General features: G+C 43.0%; 1 protein-coding gene across 11 annotated transcripts in view; it reads right to left on the bottom strand.

Moving 5' to 3' along the window:
* Positions 1-14352, bottom strand: part of HMBOX1 (homeobox containing 1) — a 142508-nt gene that overhangs the window by 20812 nt on the left and 107344 nt on the right. For all 11 annotated transcript variants that reach the window (XM_084623911.1, XM_084623908.1, XM_084623914.1 and 8 more), the window contains one exon: positions 13519-13672. In XM_084623911.1, coding sequence (XP_084480037.1) covers positions 13519-13672 — 154 coding nt within the window. The remainder of the gene's footprint in view (positions 1-13518; positions 13673-14352) is intronic.

Below are 14352 nucleotides of genomic sequence, written 5' to 3'. Positions count from 1 at the left end.
GCAGGTCAGATAACATCTGGAAGTCATTAATGGATTATACACAGGTTCAAAAGACCAGTTCAGGCCACTTCTTATGTGGTGCCATGTAAAGGTGCTTGGCAAAATGCAGGATTAAACTATCTAGTTCGGACTGTAACAGCAACACCTTGTTTGTAACATATGGTAAAGTTATCGCTTGTACACTGCCTCCATGGGCAGGAGATAAACACTCTTATAGCCTGCATTTATATTAACCTTTTACTTACAAAAACAAGACATCTGAAAAAGATGGGGGTGCTCAGAGTAATAATGTTACTTAATATAAAATCCTGTAATAATACTTGACACTTCTAAGGCACCTTCCAGCTTAGGGTCACAAAGCCCTTTATTAACATTAAAGACTATCACTTCCCACCAACTTTCTCAGATAGCTGTGTATTATTAGGCCAATTTTTCAGAGAGAGAAACTGAGCAGTTAAGGGGCGTGCACATAGGAAATCATCAGCAGCAAAACCACGAACATGACACAGCGCTCCCGATTCCCAGGCCTGAGCTCCAAATCACAGGATTTCTCTTTCTTCCTAGACCTCCGCCCTGCCCCCCATACTCAATTCAACAGAAAAGCCAAGACTCTTGAGGGGGTCTATTCTTCCCTCCAGCATTCACATCCCACGCTACTGAGAGTGGGGCTGCCAACAAGAAACTGATCAGCTGATTAACAGAAGATTATGGAGTACAGGGGGCGGGGGGGCGGGCGTGTGCGTGTGTGCTCACTTTACTCGTATGTTGTGTGGCCCCCCTGCCCTATCGTCATCCTCTTTGTTGCACACAAAATAAGCTTTTGGTGTTTGTACAGCACCTTGCATAAGGTGCATGCTGCTGGAAACAAATTTAAAAATGTAACAAAACATGGGGGTTACACAGGTGCCATCAAGGGAAAATAGGCCTCCTTTGTAAACCCAGCAGTTGTATAAGACACAAAATGGAAGAAGAAAGCCCCAGTGACACTCTGCAGATAAAGCCCATAGGATACTCCAATGCAGCATCCTTTTGCCTCCCTGTTTAAAGCACTCCACTACCCGACAGAGCTTACATAAATACATGATACAACCTCTCCGAAGAGTTTTAATCAGGAACTTAATTTCCCAATTTCTCCTGTTAGTAACTCCAAATGTTGCTTGGACAAATATCTTACATCTGCTGCTAGATAGTTTATTTCCTCTGGTGTGGGTTTGGGACTCTATTCAAAGACTAGCTTGCAGGAAAGCTAGTTTCTAGGAGAGGAATGGTATGAGAATCGAATGAACCCAAGTGATGCATTGAGTTGGATTCCACTGCCACGCATCTAACTGCTGACAATAAGATGCCCCAGAACTGAAGGTGACAAGATGCTAGCCTGCTTGCTAATTCCTTTACAGTTATTTCTAGAACACACAAGAGGTTAATTTTTTAATCCATTTAAGCAAGGTTTGCCCTGAAGATAATACCCTGTGCAGAGCTGGGTGATTTCACTGTGAGAAGCAGAGATCTCCCTAGATGAACTTGGGCTCTACACGACTCAGCTTTGTAGGTCATAGTTGATAAGTTCTCTCAGAGAAGTCTAAGCAGATTGGAAAGGAGCCAAGGGGTGAAAGTTAAACCAAAGCAGTTTTTTGAACAGTAGTATTTGCTGTTCTCTAGGACATAAAGGTACCACCGCATTGCTGGAAAGCACTGAATTCTCCAGCATCCTGCTCACAGAACACAGTGAAATATACAGGAGTACCAAAGAGCAACCAAAAATGTACCACCTTTAAAAAAGGCGCTGAGGAGAGCCAGGGAATTCCACCTGAGTGAGCCTTACCTAAATTAATAGAAACAGTAGCTGAAAGATCATTATAAAATATCTAGACTGAATGCAATATGCTAGGGACATGTTTGCAAAGCTTCTGTGAAGGAACCCAACCTCTTAGAATTCATGCTAAGGGATAAAGGAGACTGGTATATATAATTTATTTGGACTTTCAGATAGGCCTTTGATACGATCCCTTACAAGGGCTATTAAAGAAACTAAGTAGCTACTGGGTGAGAAGAATCTGTCAGATTAAAACTGGTTAAGAGAGCTGTAGAAAGAAGTGGACAGCAGCCAAACATAATTAGAAAATTATATACTACGTTATTTACCTGCTAAACTAGGTTTAACTCCACCACAAAGACATTGGCTCCCGAGAGCTGCAATGATCACCAAGTGCATGATTTTACAAAAATGGAAGAGTAAGGCATATACCCGGAATAGAGCAGCAGTATTTGAACCTGTCTGAGTTCACAGCCAAAGAAAGAATAGCTTATCCCTGTAGAGAGCAATTATAACAGATACATTTCTAGATACGTTTAGATAAAGAATTTTGAGATGGTTCAAAGACTGTGAGACTTCCATTCTACCTAACTCCTCCTCTTTTTCCCTACCTCTTGGTCCCTCCTTCCCTTAGTCATGTATATTTTCCCCTATTTTATTACTGTTACCGAACAGGTTATGTCTGTGTGGTATTGTCCAGTTTTGCAGCTTTGACAAGCTGTAAAACTGCACAATTGCATAATTCTATTGGAGACCCTGTGATGCGTGAAGTACTGGAAACAAGCACAAAAAGGTAAATGACTTACACCTTGTATCTTTCATTGTCTGTTTCTTTATGAAAATACAAAATTAATCACAAATCCAACCAACCACACCTGGTTAAGAGGTAAAAAAAAGGGTCAATTTTTAGCATAGAAGGACGTTAGTAAAGAGGTACACCAAGGTTCCATACCATTATTATTAATGATTTCCATAAGGCTGAGGCCCCACTCTGCTAGGCTCTCTACAAAGATATAGTAAATGACATTCCTTGCTCCAAAGAGTTTATAGTCTGAAAGAACCAGTGTTATTTATTACATTATTAATATCCTGGATCTAAAAGAGGGAGACTGAAAAGACTGCAGAAAGAAAACTCTTTAAATTACATAAGAATAGGGATTCTTGGGATTGGTATATTTAAAGGAATTGTTGGGAACTTTCAAAGGACTTAACAAAAACCAAATGACTGAATTTCAACAGTAACATTTCTCCAATGTAGATAAATGCAGGACGATGCACATTGGAAGGAGCAATTTTCAACTTCTTCTGTGCACTAACTGGTTCTAAATTAACTGTAAGCTACTCAGGAACAAGACCTAGGTATCATCGTGCACAGCTCAAAACATACACTAAATCAACTTACACCAGTGGCCAACAAAGCAAAAAAGAAGTTAGGTTGTTTTAGGAAATGTTAGAGACTAATCCTGAAAATATTTTCATATTGATATCAAATTGATAGCATGCCCTCCCCCTGGCATACTGCAATTGGTTCTGGTCGGCTCCTCTTTACCCAAATGGGGTCTCAAACAGAACATAGCAGAAATGAGAAAGGTCCATAAAAAGGCAAAGAACGTTATTAGAGGCATGGAAAAACTTCCAATATCAGGAGAGGAATCGAATTCTTTAGTTCAGCGAGGAAATAAATAAAAAGTGATCCGACAGTCATATATAAAACAAATGATACAAAGCAGGTAAAGGAGGTGCTCCGTTATATCCTCTCTCAGTATGCAAAGGGACTGGCAGTGAAATTTTTAAAAAGCAACACATTAAAAACTGATAAAAGGGAAATTCTTTATTCTTTGTATAATTAGCCTGTGGTTCTCACAAAGTACTCTAAAGAACTTAGATTCAAGAAGGATTAGAAATGTATATGAATAATAAGAATGCCCACACCAACCCTAGTCAGGATAAAAATTGATGCTGAATATCAATTTTTACCCATAGCTGTGTAATCACCAAAAGTGTCTATTTTGGGGGGAATGGGGAAAAAAAGGGGTGGGACTACATCTTCCTCTAAAGCATCCGATCAATGTAAAACACAGATGGATTTTCGATCTGATCTGCTATAGCAATTCCAATGCTGCTAGGAAAGGACTCTCTTCTTAAGGCCTCATCTGAAATCATAGATTTGCTGCTTCTCACCTGCATGAGCAGGACAGAAAATACTACAGTGCCTGGACTAGTACTGGAGAAAGATGGGAGAGTGTCAAGATTCGATATGGGGAGCTGCCCATTTTAAAATGTATTGTTATAGTATCAGGTAATGCTGCTATAATTCAGATTGTTATGAAGTGTAACCAGTAGTTAGCTAAGAGGATTATTTTTTCTTTTATTGAAGACAAAAAAAAAGAAAATTAAGTTACAAAAGGCTCCAAAATTCTCCTCAAAAGAGAAATAACCCATTAGGTGCAAAATCCTTACAAGACAGCATTGCCTGATGAGCTGTTTGAATGTAAGTTTTTGTATGTATTATATTTTACTGTGTGCAATCTGATTGGAAAAACTGGGATTTGATCATTACTGATTAGAACAGAAAGCTAATTGCATAGTGTGCATGTCTAAAATGGAACATGCTCGATGTAATCCAAAATAAGGAAGGCGCTATCCAGCAAGAATAATACGGCTGTTCTTGCATTTTATAAAAACATACAGCGGTGCCCCTGAGTCCAAGCACTTGAGCCTCTGAGCAGTAAAAAGCCCTTGCTGTTATGTCTGAACTCTGACATGTCCTTTTAGTCAATATGGTGTGTAGGTGCCTGCCCTGGAGGATCTCAATAGCACTTCACAAATATGAACAGCAAATAATAAATTAGCTCGCCATTCCTTCCACAGGCCTCAAAGCATGTAATGAGGTGAGCCTCCAGCTGGACTTGATCCTGCAGAACTTCAAAAGATGAAAAGTCAACAGCAAGACTTGAGGATCCCTCAATCGACTTCAATGGGAGCTTTGGGCCCATGGCGTCTTGCAGGAGGTATTCCCCCCCTCTCTGTGTGCTGGTGATGCAGATCATTATTTTAGAGATGGGGAAAGCCAGGCACAGAAGGTTTCAGTGACTCACCCAAGATCACACCATAAGACAGTGGCCAGAGTTTGACTGTCCACAGGCTCCAGTTCTATCCACTTGCTCATGCTGCTTCTCCAAAATCAAGCTGAGGAACGCAAGTGGAATTTCTGAGCTAACTAGTGGCATCTGTCATATTGACAAGAGAGCAATGTTCTGTCTCTACCAGTATGTGAAGAGACTGAAAACCAGTTCCCTTCTGCTCTGTTGCCAGGCTGGGAAGGGAAGAACAAGCAGAGCCCTAAACTTAGATCCCTCTTGAACACTAGGCAGGAAACAGGGTACATCTACACTGCCCTGCAGGTGTGTGTGATAGTGGGTGCAAATAGCAGAGTGCACCAAAGGGATGCATTGTAACTGCTCCATGTGGATGCTGCAGGCATGAACTAAAAGGTTCCTACTTTGTATTAATGTAATCCTCTTTAAACAGGATTATATTAATGGTTCCCAGTTTTCATTAATGTAATCCTGTTTGAAGAGGATTACATTAATGTGAACTAGGAACCTTTTAGTTCACGCCTGCAGCGTCCACATGGGGGTATTACAGTGCCGCACTTTGGTGCACACTGCTCTTCACACCCTTGTCACCTGATCTGCAGAGCAGTGTTGAAAAGCCCTTAGATCTCCTGTGGGACCAATATCAAGGTTCTGCAACAAACCAGAACTCATGGGATAAAATTAACAAAGGCAATTTTCCTATTTCACAAGCTAATGGATCTCTTTCTCCCCAGGTAAGCGGTGAGAGCCCAGTGCTTGGGACAGTGACAGTAATAATGCTCATAAGCAGGATAATTTTTTAATAATGAGCGTCAATGCAGACATCGCTCACTCCTCACCATGGGACTCAAGCTTGCTTATTCTGCATGCCAGCAGATACTGGGTGCACTGCAGAAGGTGCGCTGCACTAGTCATGTCATGCAGCCAATGCACAAAGTAACAGTGACTGTTTTTGGAGGGAAGTGGGTACAATCCTCTTTAGCCAGCGGGACGGTCATTGTGACATGGGGCCACTCCAGGTGAGCAGAGAGCGTAAGAGGGGAGAACTATTGAGGCTTAGTTATTTTTGATTGTTGGTACCTTCCCTAATATGTCTGTGGGTCCATCTACACTGCAATCAAAGGTGTGACTGCAGCATGTGCAGACATACCCAAGCTAGCTTTGATTTAGGTAGCTGAAACAACAACAACAGGAAGAAAAGGAGGACTTGTGGCACCTCAGAGACTAACAAACTTATTTGAGCATAAGCTTCCGTGAGCTACAGCTCACTTCATCGGATGCATGCAGTGGAAAAAATCAACAACAATAGGGAAGCCACAGCAGCACGAGCTGTACAACCCTGCCTGAAACCCTGGGGATGCACTCGAGTGGTTAGCTCATGCTGCTGCAGCTTCACTGCTATTGTTATTTGAGCTAGCTTGGGTATGTCTGTGTGGTACAATCACACCTATGATTGAAGTGTAGCATAGACACACCCTGTGTGAGTCTCCCAAGCATACAACTCAAATCCCTTCTTCTGCTTCCTCATCAAGTATAAACTCCTCGTCCTCATCTCCATCCCCCTCTTCCACTCTCTGCTTTACACTCCTTTCATGCAGTTCCTGTAAGCCTGGAAAGGCGTACTTATGTTTACTGGCCAGTTGAAAGTCAGGCTTTCTCCCTTCTCCACTGTAGTGTAGAAATAATGAGGGGCGGGGGAGAGGGAAGAAACAAAAATAACCCAAAGCAGAACTATGAAGCTACCTAGACCATCCCTCTGCCATTGATGAGCTGTCCCTGCAATTTTTGAGGGGGAGGAAAGGGGAGAGGAGGCAGCTGGGTGTGGAAGAATGAGCAATGGTTGCAGAGTCAGGAAGTCTCATCCCAGCTCTATTGCCGATTCACTTTGTGGCCTTGAACAAGTTGTTTCACATCTGACTCAGTTTTCCATCTGTAAAATGGGGCTAGTATTTATCGACATCTCTGAAGGGCTGTGACGATTAGTGAGTTAATGTTTGTGCAGTGCTTTGAACTTGTAAACTTGTAAATGCCAAGTATTTTTTAATGTCTAGATTGATTTAACCAGATGCTAGTCTAGGTCTTTGTCTAGTATAGGTTGTTTCTTCTTTAAGTTCCTTTGGGGGGAGGGATAGCTCAGTGGTTTGAGCATTGGCCTGCTAAACCCAGGGTTGTGAGTTCAAACCTTGAGGGGGCCATTTGGGATCTGGGGCAAAAACTGGGGATTGGTCCTGCTTTGAGCAGGGGGTTGGACTAGCTGACCTCCTGAGGTCCCTTCCAACCCTGATATTCTGTGATTCTATGAACAAAGCCAAAGGAGAAATAAAACTCAAAACCAGAAACCTCAAAACCTTATTACTTAGGCAATCCATAAATAAATAGTGCTGTACACTCATTAATTGCATCACTGATGTAACAGCTTCGTTTACAATAGCATGTACAAGCTGTGTGTGTTATTTTTATTTAAACATGTTCCAGCTTCATAGAATGGTTGTCAAAAGAAAACACTGCCCCTCCAAACCGGCAATGGAATACATACAGGAACTGCTCACTTAAAGTCGTAGGTATGTTCCTGAAAAATGCGACTTTAAGCAAAATGATGTTAAGCGAATCCAATTTCCCCATAAGAATTAATGTAAATGGGGGGATTAGGTTCCAGGGAAATTTTTTTCACCAGACAAAAGACTATATTATATTATATATATATATATACACACACACACAGTATAAGTTTTAAACAAACAATTTAATACTGCACACAGCAATGATGATTGTGAAGCTTGGTTGAGGTGGTGGGGTCAGAGGGTGGGATATTTACCAAGGAATGCCTTGCTGCTAAATGATGAACTCGCACTTGGCTGAGCCCTCAAGGGTTAACTCTCACACTCTACAATGCAGCAGGAAAGGAGGGAGGGCAGAAAGAGACAGAGACATGGCAGTGTGGGGAGGGACATCTGAAGTGCCTGCAATTGACAGCCTGCTGGGCAGCTGCTGCACAGGGAACTTAGGGGAGCGGGGAGCTGCTAGGGGGAGCTGCTAGGGGGGCTGCTGGTCCACCTTTGTTCCAAGCCCCCACCAGCGTGCTGCAACGGGCTGCTCTTCCTGCAAGCAGTGGACAAAGCAGGTGGCTGCCAAACAACGTTAGCATCGCACAATTTTAAACGAGCATGTTCCCTAACTGATCAGCAACGTAACAACGAAACAACGTTAACTGGGACAACTTTAAGCGAGGAGTTCCTGTACTTGTATAAAGGATGTCGTTTTGAAAAGGCCTCTTACAGAATGCCTTGAAATGGGTATGTTCTCCCAAGTTGATTCGGCTGCTACCGCTAGATGGCACAGCATTAATGAAAAGCCTGCAAAAGGAGGGAAACTGAGTTCTGAGGTATATAATTAGAGGGAAAAGCACAGACGTGTTTAAAAAAAGCAGAAATGGTTTCATTAAAAAATATATCTCTCTCTATCCCCCAGGGAACTTTCAGTCTGACAGTTCTAATGAGAGAAGCTGAAAGAAACAAGGGTGATTTTGATGCTGTGGAAAGAATCTTTGGGACTAGATGAAATAGAGAAAAACACAAACCTGCACAAGGAACAGACTTTCAAGCCTAACTTCAGATTCCAACCGAAACGATTACTATAATCTTCGCTTTGTTCCCAAAGGAGGGTGAACCATACCACACCACCACCACACATACAACTCAGCATATTTCACGAGCAGCTGGCTAGAGAAGAGAACGTTCCCCGCAGGTCAAGGTTGATATCACTGGCAAGGCAGCATGAGGGAGCTCGCATTGCAGTTGTCTGAACCACACCTTGTTTGCAGTTAAATATAGAACTTCACTTTCCGGAACTATTGCTCCTCTTAACCTTCAGAGCATAAATATTCAGAAAGAAATTAAAAAAAAAAAAAAAACCCAGAAAGAAAGACCTTCTAAATCTATTGTCCGAAACCCAAGCCTAACAACTAATAAAACTGTCCTGGGAGAAATTCCAAAAAGCAGCAAAAACAGGAGAATTGAATTACAGAAACCACAAGCAGCATTCTGGAAATCCAGAATAAACTCATTAGACCCTTTGATACACATGCACTGTATATAACCACACGTATCCATGGCATGAAAGTACACTCACAGGGACTGATTCTGATCTCACATAAACCAGTTTGACACCAAGTGTAATTCCACAAGAGTTGCAGCTGATTTACACAAATCAAAACCAGGAACGCTGCCAAATGAAACCATCACATTCCTTATGCAGTTCAAGAGCCACATCCGGCCACATCCGGAGTGGTGCTGTACACCCATGACGCCCATTCAATGCAGCAGTGGCACTAAATATGTGATTGCAGGATCCTTTGTAGACACAGGAACAAACACAAACAAAAGGGGTGTGGAAGGGACAGTCCTGGGTGTGTCTTTGATGAAATTGATAAACATGGCGTGTCGGTTGATCCTCATAATTCAACTAGACTATGTATCTGTGACCAAAGACACATTTACCTTTGGCACAGCAGTCGGCCAGCCAGCGCTCACTTTAACAGTGCAAAAGCAACTTCAGACGGTCATTCCTTGGGCAAATGGAGAGGATGCACACTGGGTCACTGGAGACATGATGCACTTTTTAAAACAGCATGTCTTGCCCTTGTCCAGGAATTGGTTGGCATGTGCCCTAGTCCACAGCAGAGTTAACTTAAACAACGAAGAGTGCACAGGAGAACAAGGACTGCACAGTAATGCTCAGACAAATATCACATGGAAAGCTAGAAGCATCCAAGAAGAGCCCGCGAGGCCCACTTAAAAGCAGTCACTATGTGCTCCATGGGACACACCAACATCACTTTAGTGTTTTCCATGAGTGGCACATCAGAACTACCAGGTGCTATGAGGACACAAAACAAGGGAACGTGTCTAACTGGTAAGGAAAATCCTTTGGTCTACTGAGTTGGATCAACTGCCTCCACTAGCAGCCAAATCCTAGAGATGAAGAAGCAAACCACCAGTGTGAAGCAACCAGATCACTGTGCAGTGTTATATGCTATAAACAGAAGCGGAAAAATTCCTTTCTGTTCCCAGTGGTAATCAGCACTGGCCAGGCATCAGGAAACCCGGCTGTGTAAGCATGTATTATGAGTCATAAAATTGGTGGGCCTGGGGACTGTGGTAACATGTAAGTGTATAATGTGTGCAACATCCCTGAGCTCCTACTCAGGTGTTTCCCCTGCTTTAGGCAATGTATTTGCACATGTCAGTGATTAATATTTGTTTACAAAACCCTGGCTGCATTGCAGCAGTGCCTAGAGTCAGGATCAGGTCACCATTGCAGGAAACACTGTGCAACCACACAGCAAAAGACAATCCCTGCCCCAGGAGCTTACAGTCTGAGACAAGATGCAAGGAATGAGTGTGGCAAACAAAGGAAAGAAGGCGCGGAAGGAGGGGGAGAAAGCAACGAAAATAAGATCACCTGGTTACATAGGTATCCTACTGCACAAGATATTGGTTTCTGAGAGTTTAAACAAACCAATTTTGACATTTTTTCTAATGCACAAAATTGTCCCTCCCTTACTGAGGTACAGCCAAACCATTATAGACTGATTTCTGGTAGGTGTCAGAGGAGGGATCTGAAGGAGAAGAGGGTAGTGTTTAGCATTGTCTTTTTGTTCTGTAAAAAAAGAAAAGGAGGACTTGTGGCACCTTAGAGACTAACCAATTTATTTGAGCATAAGCTTTCGTGAGCTACAGCTCACTTCATCGGATGCATACTGTGGAAAATACAGAAGATGTTTTTATACACACAAACCATGAAAATAATGCGTGTTTATCACTACAAAAGGTTTTCTCTCCCCCCACAAAAGAGAAAACCTTTTGTAGTGATAAACACCCATTTTTTTCATGGTCTGTGTGTCTAAAAACATCTCCTGTATTTTCCACAGTGTGCATCCGATGAAGTGAGCTGTAGCTCACGCTCAAATAAATTGGTTAGTCTCTAAGGTGCCACAAGTCCTCCTTTTCTTTTTTTGCGAATACAGACTAACACGGCTGTTACTCTGAAACCTTTTTGTTCTGTGTTTGTTCAGTGCCTAGCACAATGGCAGCTTGGTGCACAGCTAGGGCTCCTAGGTGCTACAGTAATACAAAACAACATAATAATCATTGTAACTGGGGGGGGGGGGGGCAGGGAGACATGTTTCCTTGCCCCAAAGAGCTTCAATTCTAAATCAGAGAGACCGTACAGTAGACACAGTGAATTAAACGTCCAGCCTCAAAGTGGTGCAGAACTGCAACTTCGCTGTCATTTCCCAACTATCACCTTGCAGAGGGGACACTCGGTTGTAAAGGTACTTCACAACTTTTTGTTTTAATGCTAAACCTCTAACCCATTATATTTAAGGGACAAAGTAAGGAAAGGGGAAGAGAAATGAAGAGGAAAACACCGTTGGAGTGACTCTCCTACGGGTCTCACGCTATATTAACTACTTACCTAGTTAGTGCAAACTCTGCTGAAGGCTATGCGACTCTGCACTGATGCAAGGCTCTGCACTATCAGCTTCCAGTAAAGGATGGGGCCTTCCATTACACAGACTCTTCAGGGCAGGCACAGGTTTACCATTTAAGAGAAGCATTTATGAGGAACAGATTTAACAAACCACAGATAGACACTGGTGGAGTCTCAAGAGAAGACTTGGAGACAATTGCTATTTACGGACCCCAAGACTGCAAAGCCTCCCTTCTGTGGATTGTCTCATTACTTCACCAAGACCATCCCTGTGAGTAAAACACTTTTGCTTGAGGAAGGGTGGCAGCACTGGGCCCCCAAGGTAGTTAACATTGTGGACTCAGCATCAGTAAAAGCAAGCTGACTCCTGTTAGGTGACAGAGCTCAGTGTCTGAGTGAAGGAAAGGAGAAGTGTTTTATACAGTGAAAGTGCCCCCACAAATAGAGAGCACATATTTCAAAACCTGAAAGTGGCTGAGAGCCTCCATCTCCCACAGATTTCTTTAGGAGCCAAAAGTGTTGATCCCCCCCCAGAGGTGCAGAACCACTTTGCAGGATCAGGCCCTTGCTATGTCAGAGTTAGGAGGCAGGCATCAATGTGCATCGGAGAGAACAAAACCCTATGTGAATTTTTGAACACCATATAGGTTGGAGGCATGATTGTGGCCTTCACCAAGTGCTCTGCTGGGTGTGCAAATGCCATCGATACTATAGCGATGAGCGTGACATGCATGAATAACTTGATTGTTGCCGTTGCACTAGGCGCTTCAGCTGCCTTTATGAAAAGCAGCTGAACTGCTCCTTATTGCTACATCCCCATAACATGTGTATCCTATTTTACTCCCCGGGGTTGAGCTGGAAGATGGCATGAAAAAAACCTGCAGCTTCAATTTCGACTTTCATGGTCTATGTAATCTCTCATGTTTACGGGTTAAAATTCTGGGATGTTTAATATTTTATTATTTACAATACCTTAATCTTCCCTAGGTTCTAGAACACGTCTAGCAGGAAAATACTAAACACAACAGCCCAAATGCCGCAAAATAGACAGGCTTGGATAAAGAGGTATTTGTCTGAACCCAGCAACATTTGCAGGATCTTCTGTGCCCTAACTGCAGATCCTCTTCTCACAAGGTTTTGGGCCTGTTGCTGTACGGAGCTTCCAGATTCCCCTCTGGCTGTCAGCACAGGGTGCTCACAGCCAAGTCCATTACCAGGGACAAGCTTAACACCCAGTGTGCCCCACACTCCAAAGTTGGAAGAAGACTGAAGGGGGGGTGGGGGCGGGAAGAAATTGCCTCCCAGCAATTTAGTCTTTACAAGGAATAAGCACTTACCCCTACGTGGTCACTCTGTACACTCTGGGCCTTTCGCAGCTACCAATTTAGACACTAGAGAGATTCTGAAGTGAGCAGAGGGCAAAGGCAAAGCATGCAGGCAGACCTTGCTAGGAGAGTGCTTAATTTCTGCAAGGCTGAAGAGCTGGGAGTTCTAATGACCACTTGCTTCTCTGCTTATGTATTTGAATGGATCTACCTTGCCCTGTATTGTTCCCTGCCAACATCCAGGGCTGTAATAGTCTTCTGGGCAGGGAACTTGTTACTTATCAGACAAAGCTCTCTTACACAGCACTGTATATGGACATGGTGCTGTACAAATGCCAGCATAAAATATTAGTTTTATCTGTTTGAGGTAGGATCTGCAAAATGGAAAGAGCTGCACAATACAAAGCAAAGATCATTCAGACTCCCATCTAGACAGAGCCTGAATTAGCTTGAATGAAAGCTCCCTGGAAAGCTAAGGAAGAGCTGAACAACAAAGACCTGGAAGGATCTGCAAACTGAACCAAGGGCAAGGCTTCCCAAGGGCTACGAAGAACGTTCAGCATGATCAAGAGGACTATGGCACGTAAATGCTTTACATGAAATGGGATGCAATAGTTCCTCCTAGTCCTCTGAATGAAAGAACAGGTCCAGGTAGCTAATTGGCTTGCACATTACTGCAGCACACTCACAATAAAGCAGTTGTTACTCATCAGAGCAGGGACAAATAGTATCTCATTCTACTTCCATTTAATGCACATCAAGGCCTTGGCAACCCCAAGGAGATACATACCTTTCCATAACTGCCAGACACTCCTTTCTCCATGTGAACCGACTGCCTCGCCGTAGTCTGAAGGTCCCAGAGGTAGCTGTGACTGGGGGAGGCGTCTGTCTCCATTCTGGCTCTTCTACTGGGATTGGAGCAGGTCTCATACTTAACGTAGCCCCTAAAAACAAGAATAAATACTGTGTTTCCTAATGGACTGAAAATCTTGCTTCTCTTCTCAGTCCTGCTAATAAAGAAACAACTGACTGGTGAAGCCATTCAAGCCAAAGATAAAACAAACACATTAAAGACACATAAGGCCAGATTGTGTCCTCACACAGGCATGAATCAGGAGTTACCTTGTTGAAATCAATGGAGTTAAACTGGTCTAAGTCAAAGGAGAATCAAGCATGCAGTCTTCGTTATACCCACTTTGGAAGAGGCAATTTGCCCTCATCAAGATGGCCAGCTTCATATAGAATGTCTGAGCTGTGCTCAGCGGGGACCCATTCCGGCTTTGCTTTGTGCTCTTTGGTCATGAACATAAAATCAGCCAGACCGAGTCAGACCAAAGGCCCATCTAGCCCAGTATCCTGCCTTCTGACAGTTATGCTGAAGTTAGGCTTACCAGCCTATAATTGCTGAGATCGCCTCTGGAGCCTTTTTCAAAAATTGGCATCACATTAGCTATCCTCCAGTCATGTGGGACAGAAGCTGATTTAAATGATAAGTTACGTACCATAGTTAGTAGTTCTTCAATTTCACATTTGAATTCCTTCAGAACTCTTGGGTGAATACCATCTCGCCATGGTGACTTATTACTGGTTAATTTATCAACTTGTTCCAAAACCTCCTCTAATG

The sequence above is a fragment of the Lepidochelys olivacea genome, assembly GCF_965140295.1.
Source record: "Lepidochelys olivacea isolate rLepOli2 genome assembly, chromosome: 3".
NCBI classification, from domain to species: Eukaryota; Metazoa; Chordata; order Testudines; family Cheloniidae; genus Lepidochelys; species Lepidochelys olivacea.
This window is presented reverse-complemented; position numbering and strand designations above follow the sequence as displayed.